The sequence below is a fragment of the Oncorhynchus mykiss genome, chromosome 5 (assembly GCF_057628025.1).
Source record: "Oncorhynchus mykiss isolate SJ-2025 chromosome 5, ASM5762802v1, whole genome shotgun sequence".
In the NCBI taxonomy this organism is placed as follows: Eukaryota; Metazoa; Chordata; class Actinopteri; order Salmoniformes; family Salmonidae; genus Oncorhynchus; species Oncorhynchus mykiss.
The window spans coordinates 79,219,538-79,243,765 of record NC_143026.1 but is presented as its reverse complement, the minus strand read 5'-3'; the positions used below and the strand labels follow the sequence as shown (position 1 = coordinate 79,243,765).

The window sequence follows — 24,228 nt, the reverse complement described above, 5'->3', positions numbered from 1 at the left end:
ACAGTCATCAATCAGGATAGTACAGGTGTCTTCTCCTGCATGTGTTCATGTGCATCTATGGCTGACATATTCACAGTGTATCAAACATTAGGAACACCACACCTTCCTAGTATTGAGTTGCACGCACCCCCAACTTTGCCCTTAGAACAGCCTCAGTTCATCGGGCCATGGTCTCCACAAGGTGTCGAAAGCATACCACATGGATGCTGGCCCATGTTTACTCCAATGCTTCCCAAAGTTGTGTCAAATTGGCCAGATGTCCTTTGGGTGTGGAGCATTCTATATACACAGGAAACTGTTGAGAGTGAAAAACCCAGCAGCGATACAGTTCTTGACACAAACCGGTGCGCCTGGCACCTACTACCATACCCCGTTCAAAGGCACTTAAATATTTGGTCTTGCCCATTCACCCTCTGAATGGCACACAAAGTACATTCAGAAAGTATACAGTCTTATTCTAAAATGAATGAAATAAAACATTTCCCCCAACAATCTACACACAATACCCAATAATGACAAAGAATTTTTGCAAATTCATAATAAATTCTATTCTAATTCTATATTCTTGAAATACCTTATGTAAATAAGTATTCAGACCCTTTGCTATGAGACTCGAAATTGAGCTCAGGTGCATCCTGTTTCCATTGATTGTCCTTGAGATGTTTTATACAACTTGATTGGAGTCCACTTGTGGTAAATTCAATGGATTGGACATGATTTGGAAAGGCACACACCTGTCTATCTAAAGGTCCCACAGTTGACAGTGCATGTCAGAGCAAAAACCAAGCCATGAGGTTGAAGGAATTGTCCGAAGAGCTCCGAGACAGGATTGTGTCAAGGCAAGGGAAGGGTAAAAAAAAAAGTATGTAGAATTGAAGCTCCCAAAGAACACAGTGGCCTCCATCAATCTTAAATGGAAGAAATTGTAACCACCAAGACTCTTCCTAGAGCTCAGACAAACTGAGCAATCGGGGGAGAACAGCTTTGGTCAGGGAGGTGACCAACAACCCAATGGTCACTCTGACAGAGCTCTAGAGTTCCTCTGTGGAGATGGGAGAAAGACAACCATCTCTGCAGCACTCCACCAATCAGGCCTTTATGGTAGAGTGGCCAGACGGAAGCCACTCCTCAGTAAAAAGGCACATGACAGCCCGCTTGGAGTTTCCAAAAAGGCACCTAAATACTCTCAGACCATGATAAACAAGATTCTCTGGTCTGATGAAACAAAGATTGAACTCTTTGGCCTGAATGCCAAGCATCACGTCTGGAGGAAACCTGGCACCATCCCTACGGTGAAGCATGGTAGTGGCAGCATCATGCTGTGGAGATGTTTTTCAGCGACCCTAAGCACACAGGCAAGACAACTCAGGAGTGGCTTCGGGACAAGTCTCTGAATGTCCTTGAGTGGCCCAGCCAGCGCCCGGACTTGAACCTGATCGAACATCTCGAGAGAGAGAGAGACCTGAAAATAGCCGTGCAGCGACGCTCCCCATCCAACCTGACAGAACTTGAGAGGATCTGCAAAGAACGGGAAAACTCCCCAAATATATGCGTGCCAAGCTTGTAGCGTCATATCCAAGAAAACTTGAGGCTGTAATCACCGTAGGGATGGTGCCAGAATGGTCGTCGCAGACGACACCATTGTGTATACTTCTGGCCCTTCTTTGGACACTGTGTTAACAACCCTCCAGGCAAGCTTCAATGCCATACAACTCTCCTTCCGTGGCCTCCAATTGCTCTTAAATACAAGTAAAACTAAATGCATGCTCTTCAACCGATCGCTACCTGCACCTGCCCGCCTGTCCAACATCACTACTCTGGACGGCTCTGACTTAGAATACGTGGACAACTACAAATACTTAGGTGTCTGGTTAGACTGTAAACTCTCCTTCCAGACCCATATCAAACATCTCCAATCCAAAGTTAAATCTAGAATTGGCTTCCTATTTCGCAACAAAGCATCCTTCACTCATGCTGCCAAACATACCCTTGTAAAACTGACCATCCTACCAATCCTTGACGATGTCATTTACAAAATAGCCTCCAATACCCTACTCAACAAATTGGATGCAGTCTATCACAGTGCAATCCGTTTTGTCACCAAAGCCCCATATACTACCCACCATTGCGACCTGTACGCTCTCGTTGGCTGGCCCTCGCTTCATACTCGTCGCCAAACCCACTGGCTCCATGTCATCTACAAGACCCTGCTAGGTAAAGTCCCCCCTTATCTCAGCTCGCTGGTCACCATAGCATCTCCCACCTGTAGCACACGCTCCAGCAGGTATATCTCTCTAGTCACCCCCAAAACCAATTCTTTCTTTGGCCGCCTCTCCTTCCAGTTCTCTGCTGCCAATGACCGGAACGAACTACAAAAATCTCTGAAACTGGAAACACTTATCTCCCTCACTAGCTTTAAGCACCAGCTGTCAGAGCAGCTCACAGATTATTGCACCTGTACATAGCCCACCTATAATTTAGCCCAAACAACTATCTCTTTCCCTACTGTATTTTAATTTATTTCCTATTTAGCTCCTTTGCACCCCATTATTTTTATTTATACTTTGCACATTCTTCCATTGCAAATCTACCATTTCAGTGTTTTACTTGCTATATTGTATTTACTTTGTCACCATGGCCTTTTTTTGCCTTTACCTCCCTTATCTCATCTCATTTGCTCATTGTATATAGACTTGTTTATACTGTATTATTGACTGTATGTTTGTTTTACTCCATGTGTAACTCTGTGTCGTTGTATGTGTCGAACTGCTTTGCTTTATCTTGGCCAAACAAAGTACTGAGTAAAGGGTCTAAATAATTAGGTAAATGTGATCAGTTTTTTATTATTAATACATTTGCAAAAATGTAGAAAAAACTATTTTTGCTTTGTCATTATGGGGTATTGTGTGTAGATTGACGAGGGGAAAAAACAACGTAATCTATTTTATATATAAGGCTGTAACGCAACAAAATGTTGAAAAAGTCAAGAGGTCTGAATACTTTCCGAATGCACTGTACACAATCCATGTCTCAATTGTCTCAAGGCTTAAAAATCCTTCTTTATCCTATCTCCTCCCCTTCATCTACACTGACTGAATGGATTTAATAAGTGACATCATTAAGGGATAATAGATTTAACCTGGATTCACCTGGACAGTCTATGTCATGGAAAGAGCAGGTGTTCTTAATGTTTTGTATACTCGGTGTAGTGAGTGTACATCTATGAACATTTATGTGAAAACAATCAACCACGTTACAGCAGTGCAATTCCACCTGCAGAAATAGCCTGGCAGCTGGCAGAGGTGGCAGGACACCAGAACTGAAACCCAACAAGCTTTTCATTTAATATTCCCCCTGAAATCCACACAGATCCCTCTAAATGCCCTCTGCACGCAGCTTACCATTGAATATGCAAGATATTCTTATGAAAAAGGATCAAATCTGAGGGTAAAAAGATTATAGAACAATTTTGGAGAATGAAAACCCTAAGCAGTGCATTAAGAATAAGCCTGTTGGATTCTTCTTCTTTGAAAAAGTCATTTATTGAAGTCATTTATTGTGAATTGCAGTGAATTTGACAGTAACTTACAGGCAGCTCATTGGCAAGTAAGTTACTGTATTTCATATCACAGCAAATATAGGCTCTTACAAGGTACCTCTCAAAATATGTTAATAAGTCAGAAACAACAATACCATGCACCCACTAGTGGTCAAAAGTTTTTTGGTACTACAAAAATACGGCATGGTACTGTATTCTGTTGGGTAGAATTACAGTACTATTAGAAATACAGCAATTATTTCCCCACACACATTTCCCTATAATGTACCATAATTGAAAGTATGCTGCAATAAAATGTTTTACAGCATTTGACTGTTGACAATACCCAAAATGACTGTATAAATTACACTTTTCCATGACAGTGTGTGAAAAATTAAGTTTGTGTCAGGGACCCTTAGAAGGAAGAGGAAGAATAGTGTCTAATAGAGAGATAAAAAAGACAGTGTCCAGCGCAGGAACCCAATGTATGCATTTTGGTTCAGGCGCACGCACACAAGAGACTAAATCAAGTGTGATGCGTAAAGAATGTGGCTGGACATTGATTGTTGAGTTCAGCAGCTTGGGTCTGTGTAGCATCCCAACTGGCACCCTATTCCCTATATACTACTTTTTACCTATATGACTATATGTCAAAAGTAGTGCACTGTATAGGGACTAGGGTACCATTTGGGCTGCAGCCTATGTCTCTGGCTGCTATTGTGTGGTGCTGAGCTGTCAGCAGCTGGGGTATTTGGCCACTTTGTTCCCCACGTGGCAGTGACAGAGGGGGAAGGCATGTACCTCTGGCCTGGGATGACTGAGGGCTAGCAGTCGCCTCAGGTTAGGGCTGGGTCCATCACCATCACTCCTCCTACCACAGACTGCTGCCTCAGCACATTCTGCTGCTTTTGTCTGTTGTACACACACACACACACACGAGCGCACACACTCGCAGGCACGCGCACACACACTCGCAGGCATGCTGTTACAAACACACACACGTAAATAAAAACACACCGACAAACATATCCAGACACAATCTGTGAATATCTTAGTCTGCTCTTGTCCTAAAAGACAATCAAATTGAAGAGAGATTGAGGATACACAGTGCCTTCATTAAGTATTCACACCCCTTGACTTTTTCCACAATTTGTTGTGTTACAGCTTGAATTTAAAAATGTATTAAATTGAACATGTGTGTGACTGATCTACACACAATAACCCATAATGTCAAAGTGGATTTTGTTTTTTGGAAATGTTAACAAATTAATAAAAAATGAAAAGCTGAAATGTCTTGAGTCAATAAGAAGTATTCAAACCCTTTGTTATGGCAACCCTAAATAAGTTAACCAGTAAACATTTGCTTAACAAGTCACATAGTAAGTTGCATGGACTCACTCTGTGCAATTACATGATTTTTGAATGGCTCACCGTTAACGTAAACCTGGCAGAGACAACGAACGCTTCTCAAATGGAACCCTATAGTGCATTACTTTTGATCAGGTCCCATAGGGCTCTGGTCAAAAGTAGTGCACTATGTAGGGGATAGGGTGCCATTTGTGACACAGACAGATTGCTTTGCTCCATATCTCCTAGGATCATAAGGAATCCTACATAGCCACTCCTTGGATGAGCAAGGGAAGCGATTTGGAGGTAGCATTAGGATCAAATCGCCTGCAGATGCTGCTCCGTTTAATTTCCTGCAGAGAGCAGCTCTTCTCCGTGCAGCAATACTAATGGCACAGATCACTTGGAACAGACAAATAAGGGCGTAACACTGCTGTAACACTGCCACGTTTCACAGTGGTTTAGCATATGTAGTCAATAATTAGAATTGGTGTTTAGACCTGCTGAATGTTACTGTAATAGTAAACAACAAAATACAAATAGTCATATGCACAATCAAAAGTGCATTCTGAATCAGCACATTACACTCCACCAAGCATTTGTGCATGCTACTAGACAATACAATAAAAACAAAAGCATTTCATTTGTCCGAAAGTACTTTCTCATATTCAAAATAAAATGTATATTTGTCGACAAAGGTATTCTTTATCGGTCTTCTCTCTTACTTTGTGGTGGGAGTAGGGAGGGGGCTGTAGGGTTGTGACCTGATACAAGAGCAAACAGCTATTTTATGGAGCTCCTTGCTTCTCTCAAAGCTGGAGATCTTGGTCCTTAGACGTGTCATTTCGGATTCCTGATCCCCCCCCACCCAAAACAAAGATAATTATAATAATGACTTTACCACAATCAATGGGCATGGCAACTTCAAGATAATTAACTATCAAATAAACATTAGCTGTTTAGCTACAAGAGGATATTCCTTCACCGCTCTACCTTGATGAGCAGGGTCTCGCTGGTCCTCTGCAGCAGCTGTTCTCTGGTGTTGAGTTCTGCCAACAGGGCGGTGGTGTTGTGCTGGGCCTCCTCCAGCTGCAGTCTGTAATGCTGTAGTTCAGAGGTCAGCTGATCCTGGGAGCAGCGTAGGGTGGCGGAGACACACTCTGACGCCTTCAGCACCTCCGCCTGGCTCTCCTGTAGAGCTGACAGCTGGAGGAGAAGAGACCCCCATTGGTTTAACGGAAGGGACTCATGCTCATTGTCAGTACTCAAGAGACTTAGAAGACTGAACCCTCTTATCTAAAACTTTTCTGAATCAGAGGATCCAACAAAAACAGATGATCGATTTAGTAAACTGAGATGTATAATAACCTCCAAATACTCCCTTCGCACGGGAGGACAGACCTGGGAATTTAGCAGATAATTTCTAGGAGAAACTCAGTATAAAAGGGTCAAAGTTTGAACCCCTCTACTGAACCTGGGTCATTCCGACAAAATTTGATGTGAATGTAACTAAACAGACAGTTACTATGACCTAATGTAGAAGGCTCTAGCTACCTCATTCTGTTGCAGCCATCTCAGTGTGTCGAGCTCCAGTCTGAGGGAGGCCACTGTGGCCTGGAGTCTGGCCTCAGTCTGGGCAGCCTGCTCCTCCATCCTCCCCTGCTCCTCCTCCATATGCCTGGCATGGTTCTCCTATCACCAATATCACCCAGATGACCAGGCATTAGTATCGTTATGTGCCGCCTCCAGTATCCACAGCATCTAGTAGATGTTTAACAGCACCTAGTACAAACACTGATAATCTTGCATGCTCAAAGGTGGAATTATATCACATAGCATTTACTGTAAGTACCACAGCACACAAGCGCTGATTAAATTATATCACGCCACGGACATGTGCGCTTATGTGGGAGACAATAAGAGGGTGCCGTGAGTGGGTCAAACCTTTTCACGGCATAACTGAACACTTTCTTCTAGCTGTATTGCCAGGCTCTCACAGCGACTATGCATCTCCTGGTTGTGAGATGTCCTCTGGAGCTTCTCCCTGCACAGAAACAGCTGCTGGCCCTGGACTAAGGCTTCCTGATGGCCGGCCACACACGGCCACACACACACACACACGGCCACACACACACACACACACACACACACACACTGTAGCCACAGTTCACAGAAGACTTACAGAAAGACAGTCAAATGAGAGACCCATATTGAACACAGAAGACTTACAGAAAGACAGTCAAATGAGAGACCCATATTGAACACAGAAGACTTACAGAAAGACAGTCAAATGAAAGACCCATATTGACAAAAGAAGAGTAGATGTTATGTCAGTACTCAGGAATAGACACTGATGTCGAACTGCTGAGGCAACATCTTGAGACAAAGCTGTCAAAACTGAAACCCTTGGTAAACATGTTTTGTTGAGTGAGAACAGTAGTGTAATGACAAGATAGACATACTGTAGATACGGTATACCATTGTTTCATTAACTATTTTGGGCTACTCAATTGCAAAACTGCCATAGCATTGCCATATATTCTACTTCTGAAAAGTGTCCTTTCCCCACATATATCAGCATGAGTACTTCTAACAAAGGAACATTCCATGCCACAGTGGATATAAAATAGATAAAGGTCAGCTAAGGTGACTTCATCATGTAAAATACAAGGAAGATGTATGAGATGATAACTGGGCCCAATGTAGCAGCCCAGTGAATTAGTGGTGAAACTATTATAGTGTGTGGTGTATGAAAGTAGACAGAGTGAGTGAGTGTGTGTGTTATTGTGGTCAGGTTGTGTGTGAGATGCTGTTATAATTTACAGTGTTAGATAATAAGCCTATCATTACGTTAAACTGAGGAACTCATTCTCACGCTCCCCTCTCTCTGAGAACCACAAGGACAACACAAGGACAACAGTCTGCTCCTGTCCCACTGTGGACGTGTTAACAAAAATGTTACATGGGAAAGATGGGTTTGGATTGTGGGATGTCAGTGTCCAAGTGTTGAAAAAAATGACTCCCACCAGGGAATCTGGTTAGAACACCCATGAGACTACAGAGCAGTGTTGTGTTCGAGACACATTCAAGAACAAGAGCGGAGGAAATCGAGTCCGAGGCAAGACCGAGACCGGGAGGGGGACAAGGAGCGAGAGACCAAGTCAAGACCGAGGTCAGAAAAATGCGAGTCCAATTCAAGACCGTGATTGATATTTTGTCAAATCACCACAATAAGAGTTCAAAACGTCCAGTATTTCTGTGTTCATATTTCAGAACATATTTAGACATTCAGAACAGTGAAAAAAATGCATGCTGAGGGAAAATAGAGACACTCTACAAATTATTCCTAACCCAAACACAGTGGGGAACAATGGGCCTTCTACACCTTCAGAGAAGGGCTAAGGATTTATAAAATAACTATTAGAATAATAATATTATAATTATATTATTATTTTCAATAATGTTCTGATTTAATCTCTTCAGTTTTTGTTGGAAAGGGTTCATACTGAAGCAAAAAAAATATTGAATCACAATTTTTCTTTGCTGGTCTTTGGGGAGATAAATCTAGGGCAGCCATTGGCTAAGCCATTAGGAGCTAGATAAAAGGCATCTGCCATTCAACTGTATTAGGGCAAAATTTTGGAGTGACAGTGGAATCAACCAATCACATTGACTTAATGGCTGCGACCGTTATTACAAAAATGTATGGAAATTCTGCCTTCTTGAAGGCCAATAGGACACTGCGCAAGAGCGAGCAGTAATTTTCCCAGTGTCTAGCTAGCTAGCTTTTGTTATAGGCTAGTTTGCAGTGGCTGCAGCAGGTGTTATCAAAGAGGATGTTGTTGCTAATTTGTTAGCGTCTCTCTTTTCAAGAATAACTTTCAACTAGTTAAGTTTAAAATTATCATCTGGTGAGTGGAACTGTGTTTTTTATTGTAGCGCGCTTGCTGTTAGCCATCTCTTTGAAAAAAAACTTGTGTGTGAAACATTGTTGCATTTAATGTCAAACTGACAGCATTTTAGCAACATGATATCTTATTAAAATCTGTTCATATACACCCCTGGGAAGAATATAACACTTTAAACTTTTTTTTGACAAGCGACCAATTAGATATGGTAATTTTCACGTTTTCATAAATTCTTAGAATGTTTGGGAATTACGTATACTAAGGCATTTGTGGAAATTCTATAGCAATATACAGTGTGAAAGGGGCCATGCATTTGGACAATTAATAGACACCGCAGTAAATAAAACAGAATAAAAGCGTCTGTCTTGTCCAGGACTGGAGTCTACGCAGACCGGTGCACTATAGCCAATCAGAGCTACAGTAGGCCTTTATACAAACAAGCCATTTGCCACAAGGGCCTGCCATCATTCCCTTTGAACTGGACTGTGTCTTTACAGGCAGTTGCAACAGCGTGACTTTAGATCAGTAGAATGCATTTGCCAAAAGTCACAAAATACACCTGAATGGATTTCTGCAAATATTTAAACACAACAGAAGTATGACCTCGCAAGTGGTGCAGTGGTCTAAGGCACTAAATATAAATATATTTCACGTGCTTTGTGAATGTGTAGGCGACTTTATGCATTATTTCCCTATTCTAGTACATAATTGATATGTCGTATATATCCTCTACACTACATTGATACGCATCAGAAGGGATTAAGAAGTGAGTATATGCAATACAAACTGAAAAAAGTGGGTGTACAGTTTATACCTGCGTATACCCTCCACTACACCACTGGCCCTTTGTGTTTTACAGCTCAGCATTCAACACCATAGTACCCTCCAAGCTCATCCTCAAGCTGGAGGCCCTGGATCTCAACCCCGCCCTGTGCAATTGGGTCCTGAGGCTGCTGCCTACATTGACACCCAATCACTGGCCACTTTAATAAATGGATCACTAGTCACTTTAAATAATGCCACTTTAATAATGTTTACATATCTTACATTACTCATATCACATGTATATACTGTATTTTATACCATCTACTGCACCTTGCCTATGCCACTCGGCCATCGCTCATCCATATATTTACATGTACATATTCTCATTCACCCCTTTAGATTTGTGTGTATTAGGTAGTTGTTGGGGAATTGTTAGATTACTTGTTAGATATTACTGCATTGTCGGGAACAAGAAGCACAAGCATTTCGCTACACCCACATTAACGTCTGCTAACCATGTGTAGGTGACAAATAAAATTGGATTTGATTTACAAAAAGTGCACTCTCCTACATGAGTGCGCTGTTATATCGGTTGCTGTCCTTTCAGAATCACAAACCTGTCACACACTGAAGCAGTGGCGACCTGTCATTCAGGGCAGGTGGGGCTCTGCTTTGAGCCCCACATGTTTAGCAAAAAAATATATATATCTATCACACAAACACACACACACACACAGTACCAGTCAAAAGTTAACACAACTACTAATTTAAGGGTTTTTCATACTTTAAAAAAAAAAAATATAAATAAAACCCTTGAATGAGTAGGTGTGTCCAAACTTTTGACTGGTACTGTGTGTGTGTGTGTGTGTGTGTGTGTGTGTGTGTGTGTGTGTGTGTGTGTGTGTGTGTGTGTGTGTGTGTGTGTAATATATATATATATATACAGTTGAAGTGGGAAGTTTACATACACCTTAGCCAAATACATTTAAACTCAGTTTTTCACAATTCCTGACATTTAATCCGAGTAAAGATTCCCATGGTGTTTACACTTGGCTACTATTGATTGTATAAATGAATGTGGTACCTTCAGGTGTTTGGAAATTGCTTCCAAGGATGAACCAGACTTGTGGAGGTCTACAATTTTTTTCTCTGAGATCTTGGCTGATTTCTTTGGATTTTCACATGATGTCAAGCAAAGAGGCACTGTACCCAGTTGCACAGGGTGGGATCGAGACCCAGGGTCTCGAGCATGATGACGAGTTTGGAGGGTACTATGGTGTTAAATGCTGAGCTGTAGTCAATGAACAGCATTCTCACATAGCTTTCCTCTTGTCCTGATGGGTTAGGGCACTGTGCAGTGTGGTTGTGATTGCGTCGTCTGTGGACCTGTTGGGGCGGTAAGCAAATTGGAGTGGGTCTAGGGTGTCAGGTAGGGTGGAGGTGATATGATCCTTGACTAGTCTCTCAAAGCACTTCATGATGACGGAAGTGAGTGTTACGGGGAGGTAGTCGTTTAGCTTAGTTACCTTAGCTTTCTTGGGAACAGGAACATGGTGGCCCTCGAAGCATGTGGGAACAACAGACTGGGATAAGGATTGATTGAATATGTTCGTAAACACACCAGCCAGCTGGTCTGCGCATGCTTTGAGGATGCGGCTGGGGATGCCGTCTGGGCCTGCAGCCTTGCGAGGGTTAACACGTTTAAAATGTTTTACTCACGTCGGCTGCAGTGAAGGAGAGTCCGCAGGTTTTGGTAGCGGGCCGTGTCAGGTGCACTGTATTGTCCTCAAAGCGAGCAAAGAAGTTGTTTAGTCTGTCTGGGAGCAAGACATCCTGGTCCGTGACGGGGCTGGTTTTCTATTTGTAATCCGTGATTGACTGTAGACCCTGCCACATACCTTGTGTCTGAGCCGTTGAATTGCAACTCTACTTTGTCTCTATACTGACGCTTAGCTTGTTTGATTGCCTTGCAGAGGGAATAGCTACACTGTTTGTATTCGGTCATGTTTCCGGTCACCTTGCCCTGGTTAAAAGCAGTGGATCGTGCTTTCAGTTTTGCGCGAATGCTGCCATCAATCCACGGTTTCTGTTTGGGGAATGTTTTAATAGTTGCTGTGGGTACGACATCGGCGATGCACTTGCTAATAAACTCGCTCATCGAATCAGCGTATTCGTCAATGTTGTTGTTTGACGCAGTGTGGAACATATCCTGCGGCTATGGAACTCTGACCTGTTCACCGGACGTGCTACCTTGTCCCGGACCTACTGTTTTCGACTCTCTCTCTCGCTACTGCAACTGTTGTCTCTAACGCTGAATGCTCGGCTATGAAAAGTCAACTGACATTTACTCCCGAGGTGCTGACCTGTTGCACCCTCGACAACTACTGTGATTATTATTATTTGACCATGCTGGTAATTTATGAACGTTTGAACATCTTGGCCATGTACTGTTATAATCTCTACCCGGCACAGCCAGAAGAGGACTGGACACCCCTCAGAGCCTGGTTCCTCTCTAGGTTTCTAGGTTCCTGCCTTTCTAGGGAGTTTTCCCTAGCCACCGTGCTTCTACATCTGCATTGCTTGCTGTTTGGGGTTTTAGGCTGGGTTTCTGTATATCACTTTGTGATATCGGCTGATGTGAAAAGGGCTTAATATATCAATTTGATTTATTGATCAAGCTTCGATTATTTGAGTCAGCTGTTTAGTGGTTGGGCAAAAACCAAAATGTACACCCACGAGGGGCCCCAGGACAGAGTTAGAGCGAAACCTTGATATACTTAACCCTAATCAAGTATTATTATTAGCCATACATCCACTGTCCTCCAGCATGGAGACACACTCACTCTACCTTCTCCAGGTCCTCCTTTCCCTGCAGTTGTTTCTGTATCAACTCCAGCCTCTCACTCAGAAACTCCACCTGACACACAAACTTATCTGAACCACTAGACTACACAATTTGCACCTGTACAGTGCCTTCAGAAAGTATTCACACACTCACTTTTTCCACATTTGTTTGTGTTTCAGCCTGAATTTAAAATGGATTACATTGAGATTGTGTGTAAGCCAGTGACAAACAATAATTCCACTTTGCATTATGTTTTCGAAATGTGTACTAATTAAGAATGAAAAGTATTCAACCCATTTGTTATGGCAAACCTAAAGTTCAGGAGTAAAAATGTGCTTAATAAGTTTCATGGACCATGTGTAAGAAGTGTTTAACAATATTTTTAATGACTACCTCATCTTTGTACCCCACACATACAGATAATTTTAAGGTCCCTCAGTCGAGCAGCGAATTTCAAACACAGACTCAACCACAAAGACCAGGGAGGTTTTCCAATGCCTCGCAAAGAAGAGCACCTATTTGTAGAAGAGTAAAAACAAAAGACATTGAATATCCCTTTGAGCATAGTGAAGTTATTAATTACACTTTGGATGGTGTATCAATACACCCAATCACTAAAAAGATAGTCGTCCTTCCTAAATCAGTTACCAGAGTGAAAGGAAACCACTCAGGGATTTCACGAGGCCAATGGCAACTTTAAAACAGTTTGAGTTTAACGGCTATGATAGGAAAACTGAAAATTAATCAACAACCTTGTAGTTACTCCACAATACTAACCTAATGGAAAGTGAAAAGGAAGCCTGAACAGAATACCATATAGGTATGCTTGTAATCGTTAAGGATTGAGAAGTTGGAGCAAAGCACAGGAAAAATCCTAGAGGAAAACTTGGTTCTGTTTCCCCCAAAAAGTTCGGTCATATGCACATCCTTAACTTAGGTGCTGGGCTTTCCACCAGACACCGGGAGAAGAGTTCACCTTTTAGCAGGACAATAACCTAAAACACAAGGCCAAATCTGGACTGGAGTTGCTAATCAAGAAGACAGTGAATGTTACTGAGTGGCGAAGTTACAGTTTTTACATTTCTGCTTAAATCTATGGCAAGACCTGAAAATGGTTGTCTAGCAATGAGCAACAATCAATTTGACAGAGCTTGAAGAATTTTGAAAATAATAAAATGGGCAAATATTGCACAATCCAGGGGTGGAAAGCGCTTAGAGACTAGAGGTTGTCCGATTAAACGGAATGGCCGATTTCAAGTTTTCATAATCGTAAATCGGTATTTTTGGACACCGATTTGGCTTTTTTTTTTTTTTTTTACACACCTTTAACTAGGCAAGTCAGTTAAGAACACATTCTTATTTTCAATGACGGCCTAGGAACGGTGGGCTAACTGCCTCGTTCAGGGGCAGAACGGCAGATTTTTACCTTGTCAGCTCGGGGGATTCAATCTTGCAACCTTACAGTTAACTAGTCCAACGCTCTAACCACCTGATTACATTGCACTCCACGAGGAGACTGCCTGTTACGCGAATGCAGTAAGCCAAGGTAAGTTGCTAGCTAGCATTAAACTTATCTTAATAAAACAATCAATCAATCATAATCCCTAGTTAACTACACATGGTTGATGATATTACTAGTTTATCTAGCGTGTCCTGCGTTGAATATAATCGATTCGGTGCGTATCGTTGCGCCAATGTGTACCTAAACATCAATGCCTTTATTAAAATCAATACACAGAAGTATACATTTTTAAACCTGCATATTTAACTTTGTGTCACTTCTCTTGCGTTCATTGCACGCAGAGTCAGTGTATATGCAACAGTTTGGGCCACCTAATTTGCCAAAATGTTACGGAATTATGACATAACATTGAAGGTTGTACAATGTAACAGGAATATTTAGATTTATGGATGCCACCCGTTAGATAAAATACGGAACGGTTCTGTATTTCACTGAAAGAATAAAACGTCTCGTTTTCGAGATTATAGTTTCTGGATTCGGCCATATTAATGACCTAAGGCTCTTATTTCTGTGTTATCATGTTATAACTAAGTCTATGATTTGGTAGAGCAGTCTGACTGAGCGATGGTAGGCACCAGCAGGCTCGTAAGCATTCATTCAAACAGCACTTCAGTGCGTTTGCCAGCAGCTGTTTATGACTTCAAGCCTATCAACTCCCGCTAGTTAGCGGGGTGCGCGCTAATAGCGTTTCAAACGTCACTCGCTCTGAGACTTAGTGGTTGTTCCCCTCGCTCTGCATGGGTAACGCTGCTTCGAGGGTGGCTGTTGTCTTTGTGTTCCTGGTTCGAGCCCAGAGAGGAGCGAGGAGAGGGACGGAAGCTATACTGTTACACTGGCAATACTAAAGTGCCTATAAGAACATCCAATAGTCAAAGGTTAATGAAATACAAATGGTATAGAGAGAAATAGTCTTATAATAACTGCAACCTAAAACTTCTTACCTGGGAATATTGAAGACTCATGTTAAAAGGAACCACCAGCTTTCATATGTTCTGAGCAAGGAACTTAAACGTTAAGCTTTCTTACATGGCAGATATTGCACTTTTACTTTCTTCTCCAACACTTTGTTTTTGCATTGTTTAAACCAAATTGAACATGTTTCATTATTTATTTGAGGCCAAATTGATTTTATTCATGTGTTATATTAAGTTAAAATAAGTGTTCATTCAGTTTTGTTGTAATTGTCATTATTACAAATAAAATAAAAAGATTGGCCGATTTAATCGGTATCGGCTTTTTTTTGTCCTCTAATAATCGGTATCGGTGTTGAAAAATCATAACCGGTCGACCTCTATTAGAGACTTACCCAGAAAGACTCACCTGCTGTAATCACTGCCAAATGTATTGACTCAGGAAGTTGAATACCTCAATATATGCGTTTTCTTATTATTTATACTTTTATTTATTTTTTTCATATTTACTTTTTTTTTTACAAATGTTAAACATTTTCTTCCATTTTGACAGAGTATTTTGTGTAGATTGTTGACAAAATTATTAAATCCATTTTAATCCCAATTTTGTAAGACAAAAAAAGTCAAGTGGTGTGAATACTTTCTGAAGGCACTGTATATCAGGTCATCAAAAATGAGTTTGTGGAACACATATGGCTCCGTTATAATATTTCAGAACACAATTGCAATAACAGTGTAGCATAGTAGAACATACATCTATCAGAACCATGTGGCATGCGTTGCTGATTGACAGAACCTGTTCTACTCAGATGGATTAGTGAGTGCTGTTAACTCAAGTGAGATGTGATGTAGTAAACCTGGTTGGTTCTCTCCTTGGCCTCTCTCTGGGAAATCTCCAGCGTCCCCTGTTGGAGGATGAGCTTCTGCTGCATCTTCTGTGTATGACTCTCAACAGCAGCCTCTAATTTACAGAGCTTGACACAGAGAATCACATACATGGATTAAAGAAATTGGCAAAATCATGGTGTTGATGTGAGCAACCATTGTGAGTGATACAAATAAAATAAAAAGTTTAACAAAAAAGTTAACCACATATTTGAAAAAAATGGTTGTCTGTGTTATGTAGTCTTGTGTACATATTGTGTGTGTGGGTTGCTTTGGTGCACCTGGAGGGATTTTAGTTCAAGTTCCTCCTGCCTTTCCTTAATTTCTGTGTCTTTGTCTATAATCTCCTGTTTCTTTTGCTCCAACTCTCTACATGTCTCCTCCAACTGACTGTGTATCACCCTGGGGAAACAAACACACATACAGTGGTGGAAAAAGTAACCAATTGTCATACTTGCGTAAAAGATACCTTAATAGAAAATGACTCAAGTAAAAGTATTTGGTATCAAAACTAAAAGTATAAATCAATTCTAATTCCTAATATGAAGCATACCAGACGGGACCATTTTCTTGTTTTTTTAAATGTACGGATAGCCAAGGGGCACTCTAACACTCAGACATAATTTACAAAGCATTTGTGTTTAGTGAATCCACTAGATCAGAGGCAGTAAGGATGACCAGGGGTGTCCTCTTGATAATTGCGCGAATTGGACCATTTTCCTGTCCTGCTAAGCACTCAAAATGTAACAAGTACTTTTGGGTGTCAGGGAAAATGTACATCACGCACACACAAGGGCCCAAAAGTGTATCAACAAAGCAGAGCTCGGCACAAAACCCCAATATCCAGAAAAATCTAAATCCAGAAGGACTAGGGTATTTTTCTAATTTCACTGAAGTTAAACATGTGATACCTCTAACTGTACAATAATATCAGTGATTACTGTTTTGATCAAGAACAGGAGATGATAAACATAGCCGATAGCCTTCTAGCATATGATGCTGCTGTCTGTGTGGGAGAAAAACACAATGCTAAATTTAGACGCAGTCAGACAAAATGACCCTGCGGCTGTTCAAGACACTGGAACCATCCAAGCAATGATGGTGCCCTGCAGTTTGGGAGGAATGTACATAAACTCAGCAAAAAAATAAACATCCTCTCACGGTCAACTGCGTTCCTTTTTCAGTAAACTTAACATTTGTAAATATTTGTATGAACATAATATTCAACAACTGAGACAAACTGAACAAGTTCCACAGACATGTGACTAACAAATGGAATAATGTGTCTCTGAACAAAGTCAAAATCAAAAGTCAGTCAGTATTTGGTGTGGCCACCAGCTTTAAGTATTGCAGTGCATCACCTTGTCATGGACTGCACCAGATTTGCCAGTTCTTGCTTTGAGATGTTAACCCACTCTTCCACCAAGGCACCTGCAGGTTCCCAGACATTTCTGGGTGGAATGGCCCAAGCCCTCACCCTCCGATCCAACAGGTCCCAGGAGTGCTCAATGGGATTGAGATCCCTCTTCGCTGGCCATGGCAGAACACTGACATTCCTGTTGTCGTGTCTTTACTTTCATTAAATGAAGACTTTTAGTTTTTATCAAAGAGTCTCTGTAATCAGCATTATGTGATTAACTAATCAGGCAAATGTAATTAACTAGGAAGTCGGGGCACCAAGGAAAATATTCAGATTACAAAGTTATAATTTTCCTAATACAACTTTTCAGATATTTTAACGTAGAAAAGAGGACGATCAGCTGTCCATCCTGTCTCCCTGTAGCGCTGTCTTAGGTATCTCACAGTACAGACATAGCAATTTATTGCCCTGGCCACATCTGCAGTCCTCATGCCTCCTTGCAGCATGCCTAAGGCACGTTCACGCAGATGAGCAGGGACCCTGGGCATCTTTCTTTTGGTGTTTTTCAGAGTCAGTAGAAAGGCCTCTTTAGTGTCCTAAGTTTAAGCTGTTAGTGTCTTAACGACCGTTCCACCGGTGCATGTTCATTAATTGCTTATGCATGGGAAACAGTGTTTAAACCCTTTACAAAGAAGATCTGAGAAGTTCAAAACAAATCCAATTTTATTGGTCACATTCACATGGTTAGCAGATGTTAATGCGAGTGTAGCGAAATGCTTGTGCTTTTAGTTCCGACCATGCAGTAATATCTAACAAGTAATCTAACATTCACATCTACCTTATACACACACACACACAAGTGTAAAGGAATGAATAAGAATATGTACATATAAATATATGGATGAGAGATAGCCAAACGGCATAGGCAAGATGCAGTAGATGGTATAGAGTACAATATATACATATAAATATATGGATGAGAGATAGCCAAACGGCATAGGCAAGATGCAGTAGATGGTATAGAGTACAATATATACATATGAGATGAGTAATGTAGGGTATGTAAACATTATATAAAGTGGCATTGTTTAAAGTGACTAGTGACGCATTTATTACATCCAATTTTTAATTATTAAGTGGCTAGAGATTTGAGTCAGTATGTTGGCAGCAGCCACTCAATGTTAGTGATGGCTGTTTAACAGTCTGAAGGCCTTGAGATAGAAGCTGTTTTTCAGGCTCTTGGTCCCAGCTTTGATGCACCTGTACTGACCTCGCGCTTAATGAAGAGTTTGGAGGGGACTATATTGTTAAATGCTGGGCTGTAGTAGATGAACAACATTCTTACATATGTATCCCTCATCCAGATGGGTTAGGGCAGTGTGATTGCGTGTCTGTGGACCTATTGAGGCGGATAGCAAATTGGAGTGGGTCTAGGGTGTCAGGTAGGGTGGAGGTGATATGGTCCTCGACTAGTCTCTCAAAGAACTTTAGGATTACGGAAGTGAGTGCTACTCACATAGTCGTTTAGCTCAGTTTTATTGGGAACAGGAACAATGGTGGTCCTCTTGAAGCATGTGAGAACAGCAGACTGGGATAGGGATTGATTGAATGTCAGTAAACACACCAGCCAGCAGGTTTGCGCATGATGAGGACGCGGCAAGGGATGCCGTCTGGGCCGGCAGCCTTGCGAGAGCTAACGGGTTTAAATGTCTTACATCAGCCACGGAAGAGGGGGGGCACGCAGTCCTTGGTAGGCGGCACAGTATTATCGTCAACGCAGGCAATGGTGTTTAGTTTGTCTGGAAGCAAGATGCCGGTGTCCGTGACGTGGCTGGTTTTCTTATTGTAGTCTGTAATTTAATGTAGACCCTGCCACATACGTCTCGTGTCGGAGCTGTTGAATTGCGAATCCACTTTGTCCCTATACCGACATTTCGCTTGTTTGATTGCCTTGCGGAGGGAATAACTACACTGTTCATATTCTGCCATATTCCTAGTCATCTTTCCATGGTTGAATGTGGTGTTTCCTGCGAATGCCGCCATCTATCCACGGTTTCTAGTTAGGGTAGGTTTGAATATTCACAGTGGGTAAAACATCTCCAACGCACTTCCTTATAAACTCAGAGTCAGCGTATAAAATCAACGTTATTTTCTGAGGCTTCCCTGGAACATTTCCCAGTCCGCGTGATCAAAACAATCTTGAAGTGTGGATTCTGATTGGTCAGACCTGCGTTGAAAAGTCCTTAGTATGGGTACTTCCTGATTGAGTGTCTGCCTGTAGGATGGTAGGAGCAAAATGGAGTTGTGGTCGGATTTGCCGAAGGGAAGGCGGGGGAGGGCCTTGTACGCATCCCGGAAGTTAGAGTAGCAGTGGTCCAGTTTATTGACTGCACGCGTGCTACAGTCAATGTGCTGCTAGAATTTAAGTAGCCTTGTTCTCAAATTTTCTTTGTTAAAATCCCCAACTACAATAAATGCAGCCTCAAGATATGGTTTCCAGTTTACATTGAGCCCAGTGAAGTTCCTTGAGGGCTGTCGTGGTGTCTGCTTGGGAGGGAGGGGGGGGGGGGGGGGGGGTATACACGGCTGTGACTATAATCGAAGAGTGTTCTCTTGGGAGATAATGTGAGTGGAATTTGATTGTAAGGAATTCTAGGTCAGGTGAACAAAAAGACTTGAGTTCTTGTATGTTGTTATGATTACACCATGAGTCGTTAATCATGAAGCACATCACTCCGCCCTTCTTCCCAGAGAGATGTTTATTTTGTCGGCGCAATGCATGAAGAAACCCGGTGGCTGTACCGACCCCGACAACATATTCAGAGAGAGCCGTGTTTACATGAAACAGAGAATGTTACAATCTCTGATGTCTCTGGATGGCAACACTTGCCCTAATTTCATCCACCTTGTAGTCTAGAGACTGGACATTGGCGAGTAATCTACTCAGAAGTGGTGGGTGGTGTGCACATCTCCAAAGTCTGACCAGGAGGCCGCTCTGGGTACCCCTTATGTGGCGACATCGTTTTGGGTCGGCCTCTGGGATTAGATCCAATGTCCTGGGTGGTGGTCCGAACAGAGGATGCGCGTCGGGAAAGTCGTATTCTTGGTTGTAATGTTTGTAAATTGACGTTGCTCATATATCCAATAGTTCTTCCCGGCTGTATGTGATAACACTTAAGGTTTTCTGGGCTAACAATGTAAGAAATAATACCTAAAAAAAAACAAGTACTCGAAGCGAGGCGACCATCTAAGAGAAAAGAAAATCCATCATTACTTTAAGACATGAAGGTCACGCAATACGGAATATTTCAAGAACTTTGAAAGTTTCTTCAAGTGCAGTCGCAAAAACTATCAAGCGCTATGATGAAACTGGCTCTCATGAGGCCCACCACAGGAATGGAAGACCCAGAGTTACCTCTGCTGCAGAGGACAAGTTCATTAGCGTTACCAGCCTCAGGAATTGCAGCCCAAATAAATTCAAGTAACGGACATCTCAACATCAACTGTGCAGAGGAGACTGCGAGAATCACGCTTTCATGGTCAAATTTCTGCAAAGAAACCACTACTAAAAACGACACATAAGAAGAAGATACTTGCTTGGGTCAAGAAACACGAGCAATGGGCATTAAACCGGTGGAAATTTGTTCGTTGGTCTGGAGTCCAAATGGGAGACTTTTGGTTCCAACTGCCGTGTCTTCGTGAGACGAGGAGTGGGTGAGCGGGTAATCTCCGCTTGTGTATTTCCCACCGTAAAGTATGGAGGCGTCTGAGTAAGGGCTATTTGACCAAGAAAGAGAGTGATGAGTGCTGCATCAGATGACCTGGCCTCCAAAATCCCGACCTGGTTTGGGATGAGTCGGGCCGCAGAGTGAAGGAAAAGCAGCCAACAAGTGCTCAGCATATGTAGAAACTCCTTCAAGACTGTTGGAAAAGCATTCCAGGTGAAGCTGGTTGAGAGAATGCCAAGAGTGTGCAAAGCTGTCATCAAGGCAAAGGGTGGCTATTTGAAGAATCTCAAATATAAAATATATTTAGATTTGTTTGACACTTTTTTGGGTACTACATGATTCCATGTGTGTTATTTCATAGTTTTGATGACTTCACTATTATTCTACAATGTAGAAAATAGTAAAAAATAAAGAAACCCTTGAATGAGTAGGTGTTAACTTTTGACAGGTAGTGTGTGTGTGTGTGTGTACAAGTCAGAAGTTTACATACACCTTAGCCAAATACATTTCAACTCAGTTTTTCACAATTCCTGCCATTTAATCCTAATAAAAATTCCCTGTCTTAAGTCAGTTAGGATCACCACTTTATGTTAAGAATGTGAAATGTAGAATTATAGTGATCTATTTCAGCTTTAATTTCTTTCATCACATTCCCTGTGGGTCAGAAGTGTACATACACTCAATTAATATTTGCTAGCATTGCCTTTAAATTGTTTAACTTGGGTCAAACGTTTCAAGTAGCCTTCCACAAGCTTCCCACAATAAGTTGGGTGAATTTTGGCCCATTCCTCCTGACAGAGCTGGGGTAACAGTCAGGTTTGTAGGCCTCCTTGCACACACTTTTTCAGTTATGCCCACACATTTTTTATAGGGTCGAGGTCAGGGCTTTGTGATGGCCACTCCAATACCTTGACATCGTTGTGCTAAAGCAGTTTTGCCACAACTTTGGAAGTATGCTTGGGGTCATTATCTATTTGGAACACCCATTTGTGACCAAGCTTCAACTTCCTGACTGATGTCTTGAGATGTTGCTTCAATATATCCAACATTTTCCTACCTCATGAAGCTATCGATTTTGTGAAGTGCACCAGTCCCTCCTGCAGCAAAGCACCCCCACCAGTGTACTTCACGGTTGGGATGGTGTTCTTTGGCTTGCAAGCCTCCCCCTTTTTCCTCCAAACATAATGATGGTCATTATGGCCAAACAGTTCTGTTTGTTTCATCAGACCAGAGGACATTTCTCCAAAAAGTACGATCTTTGTCCCCATGTGCAGTTGCAAACTGTTGTCTGGCTTTTTTTATGCCAGTTTTGGAGCAGTGGCTTCTTCATTGCTGAACGGCCTTTCAGGTTATGTCTTTATAGGACACGTTTAACTGTGGATATAGATACTTTGTACCTGTTTCCTCCAGCATCTTCACAAGGTCCTTTGCTGTTGTTCTGGGATTGATTTGCACTTTTCGCACCAAAGTACGTTCATCTCTAGGAGACAGAACGCGTCTCCTTCCTGAGCGGTATGACGGCTGTGTGGTCCCATGGTGTTTATACTTGCGTACTATTGTTTGTACAGATGAACATGGTACCTTCAGGCGTTTGGAAATTGTTCCCAAAGATGAACAATACTTTTTTGGGGATTTTCCCATGATGTCAAGCAAAGAGGCACTGAGTTTGAAGGTAGGCCTTGAAATACATCCACAGGTACACCTCCAATTGACTCAAATGATGTTAATTAGCCCATCAGAAGCATCTAAAGCCATGACATCATTTTCTGGAATTTTCCAAGCTGTTTAAAAGGCACAATCAACTTAGTGTATGTAAACTTCTGACCCACTGGAATTGTGATACAGTGAATTATAAGTTAAATAATCTGTCTGTAAACAATTGTTGGAAAAATGACTTGTGTCATGCAAAGTAGATGTCCCTTGACTTGCCAAAACTATAATTTGTGTAGTGGTTGATAAACAGTTTTAATGACCTCAGTTCATGCGGTTACTAAAACAGCTGTATTGTTAGATTGGTAGCAGATATTTTTGTACCGACATCAGATTTGATTAGCAGAGAAGTAGCTTAATAGTTTAAAAAGATATCAAGCACAATATTCCAGACCGATATGCATGTTTTAAAGTTTCAATGGCATTCCTAGCTTTAAAAACAGTGTACGAGTAGCTTTCTAAATAATAATAACTCAGAAGAATGTCAAAGATTTAAAGCTGCAATATGTAACTTTTTGGGCGACCTGACCAAATGCACATAAATGTTCATTATAGATCTGTCATTCTCGTTGAAAGCAAGTCTACGAAGCAGTAGATCTGTTCTACGTGCGCTATTTCTATGCTTCCCATTCTTAAGTTTGCTTTTGCGTTTACTTTCAGTTTTGTACAATAGCTTCAAACTTCTGAAAATACAAGCTTTTTTGTTATGAAAAATATATTTCAAAGCTGTTTAGATGGTACAATGATTCTCTACACAATGACTATTTGTTTTGTTGCATAAACTGAAATTAGGCTAACATATAGGCTGGGTTTCTGTACAGCACTTTGAGATATCAGCTGATGTACGAAGGGCTATATAAATCAATTTGATTTGATATTGCACCTTTTAAGTGGGGACTCTTGCTTCGCAAGCCCCACTAATAATAATATGAATAATTAGGATGCTTATATTTCTCCCGTTTCATGTACAAGTGTGTATTAATACGCATGTGTGAATTGGAAATGTTTTTTTTGCATATCCCAACTCCCCCTGAGACACTCTCGGAGAGTGGGGTCACAGCCACATCTTGGCACTCAAATATTTTCAATTGAAACAAAGCATCTGAAAGAGTTTCATGAAACAATATGAAAGACATGATCCTAGGGATACACATGGAAAATCCCCCAATAAAACTGTCATGATATGAATGTTTTCTTTTCATAATGTATGAACTGGAACTGGAGGGCAGGCAAGGACGTAATGTCGATAGCCTATAGTCTACCTTATAAAAAGACAAGTAGCACCAGTTAAACTTTGTTACACAATCTGTATGGGCAGCTGCTGCGTCACAGAAAGTGTGTTTGACAAACAGCAGCAACAGATTCCCCACAACCAGTGACAATTGCCTCCAAGTGATGTATTACAAACGGGGGTGTGGGGGGTGTTCAGTCTTTGTCCCCTGGAAAATTACTTTAAGCACATAACCTTGGACAACCCTTGACAATAGAACACCACAGAAGCAACACAGCATTTATCTAATTTTACACAAGTTAAAAACAGAACCATGGCCATCATATTTTTGCTTCTTTCCCATTGGCCTGTAGCACAGTCCTTTGGTAATAATTTACACTGGTTTGGCTCCAAGTTCCCACACAACCCAGACAGGGTAAGAAGTGCTGGGAATAGGAGCTGAAATACGTTCAGTGTTTATCAACCCCCAAAGAAAATC

At 41.6% G+C, this 24,228-nt stretch overlaps 1 protein-coding gene across 1 annotated transcript; it reads right to left on the bottom strand.

Moving 5' to 3' along the window:
- Positions 1-5,378: 5,378 nt before the first annotated feature.
- On the bottom strand, positions 5,379-7,941 carry LOC149983591 (coiled-coil domain-containing protein 18-like). Its single transcript, XM_090236071.1, has 4 exons — positions 6,830-7,941; positions 6,440-6,577; positions 5,879-6,091; positions 5,379-5,738 (listed from the first exon to the last, which is right to left on the bottom strand). Exons 1-4 carry the CDS (start codon positions 6,893-6,895, stop codon positions 5,607-5,609), a joined length of 549 nt encoding a protein of 182 aa, XP_090092197.1. The 5' UTR covers positions 6,896-7,941; the 3' UTR covers positions 5,379-5,606.
- Positions 7,942-24,228: the final 16,287 nt, after the last annotated feature.

Coding starts and splice junctions, on each gene's coding strand:
- LOC149983591 (XM_090236071.1), bottom strand. CDS start 6,895: ATGCATAGTCGCTGTGAGAGCCTGGCAATACAGCTAGAAGAAAGTGTT. Junction 6,578..6,829: donor TTCAGTTATGCCGTGAAAAG/GTTTGACCCACT, acceptor TATTGGTGATAG/GAGAACCATGCCAGGCATAT. Junction 5,739..5,878: donor GCGAGACCCTGCTCATCAAG/GTAGAGCGGTGA, acceptor GGGGGGGATCAG/GAATCCGAAATGACACGTCT.